The 16,539-nt window shown below is 31.6% G+C and overlaps 1 protein-coding gene across 50 annotated transcripts in view; it reads right to left on the bottom strand.

Moving 5' to 3' along the window:
• LOC108295309 (regulating synaptic membrane exocytosis protein 1) overlaps positions 1-16,539 on the bottom strand; it is a 224,059-nt gene that overhangs the window by 156,734 nt on the left and 50,786 nt on the right. For all 50 annotated transcript variants that reach the window (XM_017517439.2, XM_037734512.1, XM_037734514.1 and 47 more), the window contains 4 exons: positions 10,484-10,551; positions 8,631-8,741; positions 6,414-6,513; positions 1,875-1,998 (listed from right to left, as the gene is read on the bottom strand). In XM_017517439.2, the coding sequence (XP_017372928.1) occupies positions 1,875-1,998; positions 6,414-6,513; positions 8,631-8,741; positions 10,484-10,551 (403 nt within the window). The remainder of the gene's footprint in view (positions 1-1,874; positions 1,999-6,413; positions 6,514-8,630; positions 8,742-10,483; positions 10,552-16,539) is intronic.

The raw sequence follows: 16,539 nt of genomic DNA, 5'->3' as shown, positions 1-16,539 counted from the left end.
TTCACTCATATTTTCAGGCATAAATTTCCATTGGATGTTTAAACAAGCCTTCTTAGTTAGTTCTACTTACCAGTTAGGTAGTAGTTTTAATAACAATTATAAGCATAAAGGTCAAGGATATTGTATTTGGTGGATTCACAAAAACAGTCAAGATGGCTGATCTCTCTTAGTGTGAATCGATCAATGTGCTTGTAAGTTCTATTTAGAATGATTCCTGAAATAATTGTGTCACTAAGTTATGAATATTTTCTTTTTCCTTTAATTGTAGTTGCTAAACAGAACTACATTAAATATTATTATTAAAACATAGCTCTCCAGCCTGGGTGACAAAGGAAGACCCTGTCTTAAAAAAATGTAGCTAAAATTATTTTTCTACTATTCTAATAATGTAGTCACTAGAAAGTTGATATCAGCTTTGATTCTGATTCAATTATAATCTTTGTATTCCATGTCCTTTGAATTCTATAATCTATAATTTTGGTATTCCATGTTCTTTTTAATTTTATAATCTATAATGGTTGAGGGTTTGGCTGTGCAGACGATTACTTCTTCAGTAATTTTCATATAAAAGTAAAAATAATGTTATTCCAGTCTACTTTAATTGTCTGTTACTTTTTTAAGTCACCACGTATCAATTCTGTTTTAGCTGATTACTTTTAAACCACTATATATTTGAAAGTATTTGGCAAGTGCACAATGCTTGATTCTAAACTTTATCTTTCACACTTCTGATTCATTTTTCAATTTACTTACCTCTTTTCCAGCCTCATATTTACCTCAGCACTAGAACATATGTCATGTAAAACTAGCATAAATTGTAATATTGTTATTTTAAAAATCTATATGGAAATGTACAACACTTTTACAAAGGTCTTAGTGTTCACTCCTAATAATCACCACTTAAAATTGGTTAAAAGCTTGCCTTTATTTTAGAGTTTTATATATTAATATTATTTGATAGATGATCATACAGATAGATGATCATACATTTTCATTCTTTGAGAATTATGATAATTACATCTTCTTGTATGTTTTGCATTGACATATATTCATGAGGCCAATACAAATTAAAGGTTAGCACTTTTTCAACATAAAAATCCTGGAAGTAATGGCTCTATTATATCTTGGAGAATAGGGAAAAAAAGAATCATTTCCAAGAATACATTCAAACATTAAGCCAAGTATAGTGAAAAAATTCAAAATGCCTTTAAAAAATTATACACTGGCAAAATGAGTATTATTTTGGACCACGTGGGTTTGCCAGAAAAAGCTAACAATATGGGTAAGTCTACATACATATATAGAAAATATCCCACTGGCTATAGATAATTAAATTGTGCTGAAAATTGAGGTTTTAAAAATATAAATTATGACCATTAAAATATTAAAATATTTAATATTTCTTGCTTGATTTTAAATAAAAGTTGAAACTACTCATGGGTAAAGATTCAGAAAAAATATTCTTAGCAGAATAATAAAAAGATAATGTAGACACATGAAATCATTAATATTTTAAATATCACAAGGAGTTTGTTAGTGCCTCCTTAAAGGAGATACTACTTATTAAATTTGAATTACTTAAATATATCTACCATTAAAATAGTATATTTTACTTTATATTTCACTTGCAAAAAGTACATACTGATATTTTTTGATATTACAATTGTTAACGTGTGAAACTTCTAAAATGTAGTGAAGTAAGTTCAGTATTGTTAAAAAACTAAGAAATTTTTAAAAATCTAAAAATGTATGCCCATAATTGATGAAAAAACTATCCATTTTAACATGTACTGTATGAATGTATAAAATCTTTTTAAAACCCTACCAATACATGTAATTTACTAAACTTAAGAAGTAAGTTTTTTTAGCCTTACCCAATAGGCCTTGAAACAATAATTTCAACTTGAGGTTCTGATTTTGATTCTAAAATAATGTTGTAAACTTCTTCATTTGTAGCTCCCGGCAGGGGTTTACCATTCCATTCTAGAACTTCATCCCCTTGAATTTAAAAAAAAGGGTATTTTTTTACCTTATATATTCTGTTTATTTTTCTTATCTTTTTTCTTTTTTAACAAAGAAATGCAAAACATATACAAATAGTTTAATTGTCTAGGCTCTGCTTTCAAAAGCAAATTGATTGCCATATAATGTCTGCTAATTGGTTCTGCTAAACACTTTTTCTTCCTTTGTTTTTCTTTTTTTCCCCCAGAATATTACTGGTGACTGGAAACAGTACAATACAAAACTATCTTTATCTTTTGAGATATACCAGAAATAATATAAAAATAATCTCATGCTATGGGATGGAATTAGCACAGCCTATTTGAAAACATTAAAAAATAATAATTAGCAGCATGCCCTCTATATAATAAATGTAGGCGGTTCTTTTTGTGACAGGTTCTTATTAAACTGTACATAAATCCTATTTTATTTTTGGAAGAAAGAACAATTAATATTTGTTAGCATGAATTTCCCAATTATAAGTCATGCTTCATTGTCTTCACCAGATGTACAACAGAATAAAAATGCATGAAAGGATTTGAATTCACACCCATTAGTTAACGCAGGTAGCTATGGCAAAATTACAAAGCAAGCAGATGTAAAACTGTTGCATGACAGTTAACCCACTTCCAGATGTTCAAAACACATATGTACTATATATAATCTATATTGTGAACATTAAAGTACAAGTAGAAAACATTTTAAAATAACAAAACATTAATACAGTATGTAGTAGTTTGTTCTAAGATTAATCAAGGGAAGTTATAAGATGTTGCATTAAAAAAAATAACAGCCTAACAACTTATAGTTGTTATTTTAACTAGGGTTTTTGCACCATAGGTCACGTGAAAAAATTATTTTCATAAATATTTAAGAAGTTGTAGGTGCCAAATGGTTCTCTGCCTTAGACCCTTCAATTCAAAATGGTAGTCTCAGCTGAAATATCCCAACCTCAATGACGCACTGAGGTGTCTTAATTTGTTGACGCTCATGCTTATTTTGTTTTTTTGTTGTTCTCAGTGTCTAGAAATTTTAGGAGGAAAGTAAGTTTGTGTTAAAATACTGGATCAGTATCATCAGTATATATTTTAAAGCCAGGTATAAGCATAAAATCGTTTCAATGTCTAGCTGTAATTTTTTAAAAATAAAAGTAGGAAAAATCGCTTTGCTAGTATTACTTTAAAGTAATGATTTTCCCCAGTTGTTTGCTCACTGAAGAGTAAAAAGTAAATATGCGAAAAGTACATGATGCTGCTTTGGTTTGGTAAAATACTATGGTAATCTGGTAATGACCAATTCTTTTTTTTTTTTTTTTTTTTTTTTTGGAGATAGAGTTTCGCTCTTGTTGCCCAGGCTGGAGTGCAGTGGCGCAATCTTGGCTCACTGCAACCTCCACCTCTTGGGTTCAAGCGATTCTACCGCCTCCACTTCCTGAGTAGCTGGAATTACAGGCACTGCCACCACGCCTGGCTAATTTTTTGTGTTTTTAGTAGAGACGGGGTTTCAACATGTTGGTCAGGCTGGTCTCGAACTCCTCAACTCAGGTGATCCACCTGCCAGAGTCTCCCAAAGTGCTGAGATTATAGGCATGAGACATCGTGCCTGTCCACCAATTCTTAAATGACTTCTAATACACTTTCCTAAGCAGTTACCTAGAAAAGCTTTTCAAATAGGCAATGAATATACTTCACTGTAAAAAAAAGAAAAATAATATTTACCAATTTACTATATATTGAGTGTTTTCAAATTTTTTGACCAAGAAAAAAACAAAGTTTACATCACGGTTCTGTATACATATAATATGAATATGTATATATGTATGTGTGTGTGTATATATATATATACACATATATACTAAAAATATTTTATAAAACAATACTTACCCTGAGTTTTCTATTCTATTGTGTTCTACCTCAATTTTTTAAAATGGTAGATGCAAACCATTAAATTGATTTTACTACCCAATAGTGAGTTGCAACCAGAAGTTTGCAAAAGCACTGCATTATAAAACTCTCCTCTTTATAAGCAGCAACCTGGAAGCATAACTTTCAGTATCAAATTAACTTAATACATATGCTTATTCATTTACAGATTAATAATTCCTAAACCAGGATGGATTTTAAAAAATTATTTATTTATGTATGGATAATCTCTTCTAGCAGGGATGTAGACAATGAGAGTACAAAGATGAAAATGACATTTTCTCTGGCTTTAAATTTGGTCATGAAGAAATGACACAGAAACAAATAACTTTAACAATATATTTTATATGCAGTGATAGAAGTTCATTTGAGGACCAGAAATAGAGTCAAGCAGTACCAGGGGATGTAGTAATTAGTTATTGCTCCAAGTCAGGTATTAGGAATTACTTTAGAATTAAGGCAACGTCAGATGAACTGTGAAGGATGGAAAGGCCTTCAACCGGAGGAGAAGAAAACTAAGTAGACAAGAAGCATTGATCACGTCTTCTGGGTGGGAAACAACCTGACAGGAACCTACAAGTGGCCCAACATCCTGGGCAGCTGAAAGTGTTAGCAGAGGACATGGATACAGAGCATTGACTTGAACAAATGATAACTAGGAAACACTGAAGGATCTTAATAATAAGGAGTGTCAGTGTCATTTTTGTGTTTTAGATGGTTACATCAAGTAGCAGTACAGTGCATAGACTTGAAGGGGGACAGGACTGGATAAAGATATTATAAGATTAAAGCAAGATTGCAAATGTTGAATGAAAGACACTTGGATTTTTAAAAATTGCACTGTAGTTTTATAGAGTAAGGACATTTATATGCACCATATAAACAAAGATATGCACATATTTAGTCAGTTCCTAAGTTATATGTAAATGAAATAGGATATAAGATTGAATCTGCAAAATTACTTTCTTCAAATACATAAATCGCTCAGAGTGAAAAGTACATCTGTCTGTTTTATAGTATTTAAGTTGAGATTTTAACATTTCAGATTTAAGTTTCTCAGGCTCTTGGCTCCTGAGGGTGTTAAATAAATGAATCACTAACAGATATTTTGTATAGAACACCCTCCTTCTTTTCCTTCCTAACTTTCTATTAAAACATAATAATGTGTTTATAATGTGTATATAATGTTTATAATGTGGTCTGCAAACTCAGCCTTCTGTAAAGTTAATCTTACATTAGCCAACAAGGGATTCTCAGACTTTCTCAGGCTTATTTTTGAGTTATTAGACAAACACACTCTCAGTTTATTGACACAGTCACCCCTGATTATTTTCCTACTGAATCATAACTGGTCCTTCATAAGAAATAACAGTGTAACATATCTCTACACATATTCAGTTGTATAGCAGGTGGAGAAAAATCTCTGATTAGAGTTTTCTTCCTATATAACACCTGCACAGCAAGTACTTGTCAAAAAAAAAAAAAAAAACCTAAAAGGATTTTGAACTGATATCCTGGTAAATAAATACACTGAAAAGTCTTTAAGAGTCCTAGAATATTTTTCCAAAGTTTTCAAGAATTACAATCTTAAGGTTTAAAAGTTAAGAGTATCACCTGAAAATGTATTCTTTCTTTGTGTAATGGGTTATTAATTTTTAATTCTATAGCTTAGCCAACTCTGTTTTCTTTACAGTTGTTTGGCAAATGCATAAACAATCATCTAATCAAAAGATTTCTACTAAACTGCGCAGTAAAGTCAAATATTTTAATGGGATTTTAACAAAAGTAAAAATTAAACAATTTACCAAAAATAGCTTTTAAAATATGTCACTATTTAATATAGGGTACGTTTACATATGTTAAGTAATTTCATTGTGTCATGTTCAGGTTATAGGCAACAAAAATAAATTTCTAAATACCAACAGGTAGCATATCTGCATGAGTACAATATATGTCACTTTAAAATTAACTAATATTTTATTATAATCCATATAAGAAATGTGACTATGATTTATAAAATACACTGCTCCTGAATAAGTGTTTGACGACCACTCAGAAAAATTTTGGTAATTATTACAGCTTAAAATATAAACTAAATAATTAAGTGTGATATGAAAAATTTTTCACAAAAATAATTATTTTAGATTTCAAGTCATGTAACAATATTATGAAGCCATCTACAGAAATGAGTAACTCTTCTATATTTTACATCTATTTATTTTTATATAAATAAAGAAGATTTCTACCCTTACTCTCCAGATTGCTGCTGATGTATAGTTACTTATTATTGCAACTGGTAAAAATGGATATCAGGGAAAAAATCTCTATTCATGCATTAAAATTTAGTGACTGATATATATCTATATATACATACATACACACTTATAAATATATGTGCATGTATGTAAAAAACTAGCCCCAAATTGAAAACCACCAATTCACGCTCATGCATGGAGAACACACTTTAAATGTTAAAAAAAGAAACTTTACCTGCTCTTAGGTGTCCAACTACATCTGCTAGGCTACCCTTCTTTACTTTGGTGATGAAAGCACCAAGTCGTCCTAAGTCAGTCATTTTTCCTCCAACAACCTGGATAATTAGAAATTTATAAATTTTCAAGATTCATACTAAAACATAAAACGTTATTAGTTTGGGGAATTTATATTATTTTTTGATGTACTTGAAATTGCATATAGAAACATTAATGAAGTGAAACACATTTTTTTTTTTTTTGAGATGGGATCTTACTTTGTCACCCAGGCTGCAGTGCAGTGGTGTGATCACGGCTCACTGCAGCCTCGACCTTCCAGGTTCTAGTGATCCTTCAACTTCAGCCTACCACGTAGCCTAGACCACAGGCATACATGACCATGCCCATTTAATTTTTAAAATTATTTGTAGAGACAAGGTCTTGCTATTGTTGACCAGGCTGATCTCGAACTCCTGGGCTCAAGCAGTCCTCCTGCCTTGGCCTCCCAAAGTGTTGGGATTACGGGTGTCAGCCACAAGCACTTGGTCTACATTTTTTATTAAAGTTGCTGGGAGAACAATTTTGAAAAGAAAACATCTCATATTTGAGATGACTATGTGTCCTAAGGAAGTTCATGTACTGATTTCTTTCTTTCATTTTAGGTGCTGATTTCTTTCTATTTTTTAAAAATTTTTCTGAGACAAGACCTCACTCTGCCACCCACAGTGGAGTGCACTGACATGATAATGGATGACTACAGCCTTGAACTCCCAAGCTCCTGTGATGCTTCTGCCTCAGGCTCTCAAGTAGCTGGGAGAAGGTTTGGACTATTATAATTTTATAATCTCTCCCATCATCCTGACTGAACTCCCACAGCTGGGACTACAGATGTGTGCAGACACTACAGTCAGCTAATTTTTTAATTTTAATTTTGTAGAGAAGGAGTCTTGCTATGTTGATCAGGCTGGTCCCAAACTCCTGGACTCAAGTGATCCTCTCACCTTTGCCTCCCTAAGTATTGAGATTAAAGGCATGAGCCAGTGCACCAGGCTATAATGACTTCTTAAAAGCAAGCTTGAACAACCTGCAGTCAGTGGGCCACAAGTGGCCCAGGATGGCTTTGAATTCGGCCCATCACAAATTTGTAAAATTCCTCAAAACATTATGAGGTTTTTTGTTTTGTTTTTGTTTTTCTGATTAGCTTATTAGCTATTGTTAGTGTTGATGTACTTTATGTGTGGCCCAAGACAATTTTTCTTCTTCCAGTGTTGCTCAGGGAAACCAAAAGATTAAATAGCCCTGTCTTGAAGTGACTTAACAATAAAAGGGCACCATAAATAATGCATATACTTAGAAGACAGGTGCCAGGTCTTTCCTACTTAGTCTCAAACAGCAAGTGTTTGACACTGTGTACATTAAGTTTCATTTTTCTTTATCATCCAAATTCATGTGTACCATTTGAACTATTTCTACATGAAGATAATATTCCATTGTCAACATCAGATCTTGACCTCTTTTGTGTATCTGTAGTCTTTATAGGTCTATGGCCATAAAGACTATAGATCTGAGCCAAGAAAATGGCACTTTTGGGAAGCAATTTACTGTTGTGCAAAGCTTAATAGCCTAAATGCGTCTCTGCAACTGACCATTTCATCTGAAATATGTATCTCTGCCCATAAGACTATCAAAGTCTGAGTATTACAGAATATTTAAAAATCTATGTTTAATTTCTTCCAATGAAGAGGCTCAAATATACATAATTTAAAATGAAGAGAATATCATCAAAAAGTTAAGATTCACCACAATTCTTAGTGGCATACTGATTAGTGGAGGTGATCAGCATTATTTCACAGCAGGAGTGATTAACGGTAATAATCAGTAAGCACTACTAAGTACATTAACTAAAAAAATTTCTTATAAAAGTATTGTAATAAGAAAGTGATCCCTTTAATGATGTTTATGTTTCTGCTCAAGATACAAAAAAAGTCCATATTATCTATGCTACTTTCCATTTAAATCTTTTTAATGCAAAAAATCATCCTGAACTTTATATTCAGAAAAAAATACATTAGTTTCCCTAAATTTTATTTAATTTTCCTAACACATCTATATGCTACGTTAATAAAATTATATAAAATATTAAAATGACATTTAAAAATCATTGCCACAAACTTTGATGAATGCAGGCCACACTGTAATTCACCCTTCAAGAAAGATTTTAAGCCAGGATACTTACTTTCAAACCCAACAATGCACCTGATTCTTTGGGCATGGTTGTTCTCTTGTTAAGAATAACACGTCCAATTAATCGGTCCCCCTCTTTAGATGGTTGCCACGTTACAGGATGCTGTCAAAACAGGAATGTAGTTTAAAAAGTAATATATACAGAATGAGATGCATTCAGTTATAAAAAGAATGGAGTCCTGCCATTAGAGGCAACATGGACGGAGCTGCAGAACATTATGTTAAGTAAAACATGCCAGGAACAGAAAGTTAAACATTGCATTTTCTCACTCACATGTGGAAGCTAAAAAAATGTTGATCTCATAGTAGTAAAAAGTGGAATAGAGGGTAACAGAGGCTGGGAAGGTAGGGTGAAGGGAAGGATAGGGAGAGATTTGTTAAAGAATATACAATTACAGCTATATAGGAGGAATAATTTCTGGTGTTCTATAGCACTACAGGATGACTATAGTTAATAATACATAGTTTCCAAAAGCTAGAACAAGGATACTGAATGTTCCCAATACAAAAAATGATAAATATTTGAGATGATGGACATGCAAATTATGCTGATCTGATCACTATACATTACACGTACTGAAACATCACCATGTACTGCATAAATATGTACAATTATTATGTATCAATTAAAAATAATATAAAAAAGAAAATAGGAGCCAACTGAGTAACTTAGAAATCATTATTGAAAAATATTTATAATGTCAACCTAAAAATACTTTAAAACACTAAGAAATTGACAAATAAACTGGACATATCCAGACAATAATATTATTCAGTGGTTAAAAAAAAACCCAATGCATTATCAAGCCACAAAAAGGGAAGAACTTTAAATGCATACTTCTAAGTGAAAGAAGCAAATCTGAACAGGCTATAATTCTAGCCACATGACATTTTGGAAAAGGAAAACTTATAGAGACAGTAAAAATATCAGTGGCTGTCAGGGACTCAGTGGGGAAGAAAGGAGGGAGGGATGAATAAGTGGTGCCAGGGATTTTTAGAGCAGTGAAACTATTCTGTATGATTGGACACATGACATTATACATGTGTCAAAACCCCAGAATGTGTAACACAAAGAATGAACCCTAATGTACACTATCAACTTTAGTCAGTAATAATACATCAATATTGGCTCATCAGTTGTAATAAATGGACCACGCTAATGCAAGATGTTAATAACAAAAGAAACAGGCGGAGGAAGGGGTGGAGTTAGGAAGTATATGGGAATTCTGTACTTTCCACTCAATTTTTCTGTAAACTTAAAACTGCTCGAAAAAGGCCTATTAAATTTTTCAAAAGTAAACAACTTGCTTTCTTTCTAACAGCCACAAATTATTGATTATGGCATGATGCAATTTCTTCAGTTAAAAGACACTGTAGGGGAAATCATTTCAGTAGACTTCATCTTTGGCTTACATGAATTTTCATTTAAAAGTATATTTCATTTGTAGCAAAATTTATACTAAAAGTTTCTAAATGTAGTTATCAAATAAATATACATGTTTAAGTGGTTCTAAATGGAATTGACTGAAATCTAAAAATGTACCTGCTTATATAAAGAAAACTGACTCTGAATGTTAAATTGTTAATGTCAATATCCATAACCAAACATCTCGATCTTAGTCATTATCTAATAATTGTTTTAAATCAATTTAAAATTTGTTATAATTATTCAGTAATAACTGCTTTTTTTCTTCAAAATTATATTATCTTAAATGAAATCAATATTTGCCCTTACCAAATGAATAATAGAGCAGAACAAGATTACTATCTATCATGTATCAGACAAAGGACAATGAACAGCACACATATTCCCTAAACTCCAAATACACTTCCCAGAAAACTTACCGAACTAATAGGTGATGTCTCCCGGCTGTGCCACGTGGCAGGATCCAACCAGTAATAATCCAAATCACCTGTGCAATAGAAAAATAATAAAAAGTGTAATGGTGTTAAAGAGAAGAATGTATCACTTTAAGCTTTACTTCTTTAATTTATGAAGGGTTATAAATATCACAAATTTGAGTGTGTATATTGCAGAATGACGTACACCTATGTTGCAAAGGTTGTGACTTGAATCACTGGAATGAATGTATGCTACAAATACACTTCCGACAATGAATGACTGCCTTTTTCTCTCATAAATCAGTCAGAAAACACATATAAACATACAGAAAAAAAAAAACCACAGGGTTATTCTGCTCCTCTTATCCTTAAAGGAATGTCTGTATTCAGCCATAGCTTGCTATCTACTGATGCTGGCTAAAATTTTATTCAATGAAATCAGGTAGACACTAATATAGTGTCTCCCTTTATACTTTCTGAACTGTATCATATCTTTCAAAATTATTATCTGATCTTTATCTTCCCTCATCAACCAAAACATATAACATACATTTTCTAGAACATAGTGATGAGTAAATAAATATCAAAAATAACTTTTTCCAAAAGACTGGCTACAAGTGACAGAGAACTCAAAAGTTCTAACTTTGTAAATATATATTTATGAACCTTTGTTTTTGATCTTTTGGCTCAATATAATGCCAAAGAAAGCATTTGAGAAAAACTGAAAAATTTTAAGTGAAAGTATCAGTGCTTTCAGTATTCATATAGGATGAAAAGCTGGAGAAAAAGTGGGTAACCTACATGAGAAGAGATATTAGGGAAAGCAGGGGAATAATTCCCTTTTATATTTTAAACATACGATTAACTCAATAAAACTCTTCTCTACATAGATCTTGAAAGAGTAAAACATAAAGTGAGTAAAGCTTGCTAGCTAATAATGAGCTATCTGACTGTTGGCAAAATATGCTTGGTTGATGCCTGTAAAGATCGTAAGTAAAGAATTGTATATAGATGATAGACATTGCAGATACAGGCACTATAAACAAAATGCCACATTAAATAATTTTTAATAATGTTTAAAATATTCAGGCATAAAAATCCATACACTTCAATTACTTAGGAACTGCTTCCTTTTCCTTGTATATACCTTAGAAGGGTTGAGGGTAAATGTTATTTATACAGGTACTACAATAAATATTCTTCAAATATTCACATAGATTACAGTAGTATATTCTATGCAGGGGTTAATATTAGAAATTGCATTAGCAAAAACTACATTCTGTTAAAACTTACTTCATGTAGATTCCATATCTCTCTCCAAATCATATACTTTAAAAATGTGTACATGGTTTGATGCCAAAAATGATAGATCTCTAAACTTCTACTTGGCTACCTCAGTTAATGGAATATTAGGAAGTGAGAAAAGAACATTTTTTTCTCCTTTATATTTATTGTTTGTAAAAGTTCATATGACCATTCTCAAAGTAGCTTTCTCTTTAGTATTATAACACTGTTTGTTCTGAAAGAAAAGCTATGTTAATAAAGCTGAAATTACTACTAACACAAATGTTGCAATTTGTAAAACAATATCCTCAAATTTCATATACTTAGTAAAGAGGCCTAATGATTTCCTGAAAGCTCATTCATTTTGAAATTTTGTGATAAATCAATAGAACCACAGATATATTTGCAGAGAAAGAGAATTTTATTTTCCCCAAAAAGAAAAACTGATCATTACATTGATAGCTACTTTAAGAAGTCTTTAAAGTTAAAAAAAAAAAAAAAGACAAAATTTCACCCTACTTTAAACACTTAAAGAAAACAAAAGTTCATTGTATCCCTCAATAACTTGACTTAGGTCCTAAAAACCACTCCTCGGTATTATTCTCAGGCTCATACCCCAATTTCTCATAAGGTCGTTCAACCCCATGTTTCACTAATATTATCATATCTATTAATATTATATTATAAATCTAATATGAATGAAACATGGAGTTGAACTGCCATATGACACACATATATATATATATGGTGAATATTCAATCTGCAAAAACTGTTCCTTATAGGCAAGGAACCAAAAGCTGCTGTTTTAGGGTAAGATTCAATGGTGATAGTCAACACACTTTATTATGAAAACAGTGCTATCAAGCAGTGTTACTCTTTGATATATAAGCTTTGTAGAATAATGATGTTGAATGGAGAATCTAATTTAATTGGTTTGGTACTGGATGAATATAGTTTGCTAGATGATTCCAATGTGCAGCCAGTACCCTTATAGTATCCTGTAATAAAATGGAGGCTACAGATATTGCAGGTTAAACAAATAGTGTTTTTTCCTACTTTGGTCATACACAGTTTTGTAGCTACCTACTAAGTATTGCTAACAAATGTAAATGTAAAAAACACATTCATTATTTTAACATACAACATTTGTTTATTTTAGTATACAATTATACTTCCTTCATATTCTGAGTGGTTTCTAATAGTTTTCTTACCACTAATTTCATCATCACCCATTAAAATGTTTTACTTAAAGACTCAGAAAAAACAAAATCTAAAATCTAAATATGTAGTTGTAAACTGTATTTGTTTCTTCTATCCCTGTAATTACTAAGTTTGAAAGATATTACTGAAGTTTTAAGCAGTCTTGTCTTTATAACTCATATTTCACTATTATTAATGGAATAAGCAACACTCAACAAAACACGCTCCTAAAATATCCAGAATGCAGTACTTCATTAATACAAAATACTTTCCTTGATTATTTTTGTAATAGTTGATTAAAGATATTGACTGCCAGATGGCATAGCTACAAAATGATAAATTCATGGTATTTGCTTGTGAAATCAGTACAAAACCACATTGGTTCTAACAGTCAATAAAACTTCCAAGGAACTAATTCACTCCTACCATTAATTTAGAATCAGGAAACATGTTAGCTGCTTGTGTCTACAGAAATATCTCAAGTTCATTACTAGCCAAGTTCAATCAAGTGTTATAATTTTGAGCATTATTTTTTGTGAAGAATTTTAAAATTAACTTTTATACTATCCCTTGTGAAAAAGATTTTTAAACTTAATAAACATGCAATTATCAATGCAGAAATAAAAGTCAGCTAAATTACACATGAGTTTTCTGTAAAGAATACTAGTACTTTCCAAACCCAAGTCATTATAATTACAGTATGTTAGAAAGCATAAACATGTATTTCTATCTCTATAATTTAAAATTGTGTATCTTATGATGTCTAGTGTTAAAGCACAATGGATTTCAATATGATCAACCAATGACAATTAAACAAAAATCCCTTCTAAATAATACAGATGCATGATTGAGCATGTGTATGTTAAAAATATAAGAAAACCGTTCCTCTAATTTCATATATTAAATATCTATTTCACAATTTACCTGACATCTCTACTTGCCCAGGTGGAATGTGTACCTAATGTTTAAGTAGTAAAGGAAAGCTTATCTACCCCAAAGCCTTGAAGTGTTACAAAATCTGAACTTCTTGACTATCTCTAGAAGTAATGTGCAGCATATTTCTAATACCATTATATGAATAATGAAAAAAGACGGAATTCAAATCAATTCTAAGATTGGCTCACAGCAACTCACAGCAATGTAATAACAATTCCAAATACATACATGCATTTTCACCTTAAAAAAGAGATTGTTCTTCCTATATATTAATAGAGTTTCATTAAAAAATGTAAATATCACAGATCAAAAATCAGAACAATTATCCTTCCCAGGTATTTCCTGAACCTCTTAAAATACTTTCTTCTTTTAGTTTTTTGAGTCCTCTGTACCAGGATGTGAGTTGGAACTAAATGAAACACTGAACAAAATATGTTTATTGAATGTTTGTATGGACTGCATATACAAAAAGCCAACTGAGTTATAAGAATAGGTTTTTAAGTTGAGACAAGATACTGACACATAGACATGTACCATAGTTATCATACATGAGTTAAATATTGTTTTAGTTACATTGTGATTAAAAATATAAACGTTTTAAGATTTTACAGGGATATTCATTTGGGAAAGATAGATAAGAGTTAAAATCCAAAGTCTAAGAACTTAGATAAACTCAACTCTGGATTAATATACTGAAAACACCACTTTGAAATGTTTCTTCATATTTTAGAAGTCTTTTTAAGATGGTCCCATGCCCACAAGGGGAAAATGTGCTTCCACTTCCCCTAAATTATATATAATAGAGGAGCTAACTTTGGAATAAATCAGCAATAATTTTCTATATAGCAAAGTCCTAGTGAGTCTAATTTCACCTAACTAGCAGTCAGAGATAAGAAACACACTTTATTTAACAGGGCTTATTATCTAGGCATTACAATAAAATAGGAAGATACACTTGTAAAATTTAATCATTAATCATACAATCTATGAAATATTAAAGTGTATTGTAGAAATAAATCTGTGTACTATTACAAAATTTGTAAATTATCTTTTGCAATTATTAATATAGTGAAAAATTGGTCCTCAAATACTTTTTGTGAATTTTATTCTAAATCCAGGCCAATATTTACTCCCTAAACATATCTGAAGGCAAACATTGCATAAAATTAGGTAATACAGATTTGTGTCCCTTGAGCTCAAGACCTAAGGTAGGCTAGAGGCCTCTCCAGATCATCGGTGTTGAGCAAGAACTTCTTTAACAATTTTAAGTAATTTAAAATTCAACTTCTGGCTTTGGTTCTAGGACCAAAAAAAAAAAAAAAAAAAAGAAAGAAAAAGTATAACTCTTTGGGAGAGTTGCATATTACCTCTAACCATTAGGAGTTCGCTAGCCCTGTTGTTTTCTAAATGCATGTTAGAAATTTTACTTTGGATGGCAGCTATGTTTACCACTAAAGATATTCAACAAAAGAGAAATACAAATCAAAACCACAATGAGATAGCACCTAATACCTGTTAGGATGGCCTATTATAATAATTTAAAAAGAAATCAGTGTTGATGAGAATGTGGAGAAATTCTGGAACCTTTCTACATGGCTGATGGGAATGTAATCAGTACAGTCATTATGGAAAACAGTATAGATGTTCCTCAAAAATTTTAAAATAGAACTACCATATGACCTAGAAATACCACTTCTTATCCAAAGGAATCGAGATCACAATCTCAAATATATGTCTGCATTACCATGTTCACTGCAGCACTATTCACTATAGCCAAGAGGTGGAAACAATGTCCATAAAGAATATGTGGTATATACATACAACATAGTATTTCTCAGCCTTGAAAAAGAAAATCCTGCCATTTTTGAAAACATGGATGAAACTTGAGAACATTATGCTAAATGAGATAAGCCAGATAAGGACAGATACTACATAATACTACTTATATGAGGAATCTAAAATAGTCAAACTCATGGAAACAGAGAATAGAGTGGTGGTTGCTAGCAGATGGGGAATGGGGAAACAGGGAGTGTATACTTTTCTGCAAACACGTTAAGTTGTATACAATAAATATGCACAGTTTTTTGTATGTCAAATATATCTCAATAAAGTGTTGTGTTTTGTTTTGTTTTGTTTTTGAGACTCAGTCTCACTCTGTCGCTCTAACTGGAGTGCAGTGGCACAATCTTGGCTCACTGCAACTCTGCCTTGCGGGCTCAACTGAGTCTCCTGCCTCAGCATCCCAAGTAGCTGGAACTACAGACGTGTTATGTACCACCATGCCTGGCTCATTTTTGTATTTTTAGTAGAGACAGGGATTCACCATGCTGGCCAGGCTGGTCTCGAACTCCTGACTTCGTGATCAGCCTGCCTTGGTCTCCCAAAGCGCTGGGATTACAGGTGTGAGCCATTGCACCCAGCCAATAAAGTGGTTTTTTAAAAAAGAAAAATGTTTCCCTTCTTAAGTTCCCCTTTGTTCATAATTGCACTCTGCTTCCATCCTAAAACCAAGATCATCCCTGTGTCTCTCTGATATGTAACTTTCAAATTTCAAGTAAACTGAAGTATTAAGTTGATTCATGTAAATGTATCAATTATTTATTAAGTGATTGGTGTGACAAAGAAGGTTTTATTCAGAA

Source organism: Cebus imitator, unplaced genomic scaffold (assembly GCF_001604975.1).
Source record: "Cebus imitator isolate Cc_AM_T3 unplaced genomic scaffold, Cebus_imitator-1.0 Scaffold630, whole genome shotgun sequence".
NCBI lineage: Eukaryota > Metazoa > Chordata > Mammalia > Primates > Cebidae > Cebus > Cebus imitator.
Note: the sequence above shows the minus strand (reverse complement) of the source record. Positions and strands in the feature narration are given on the sequence as shown.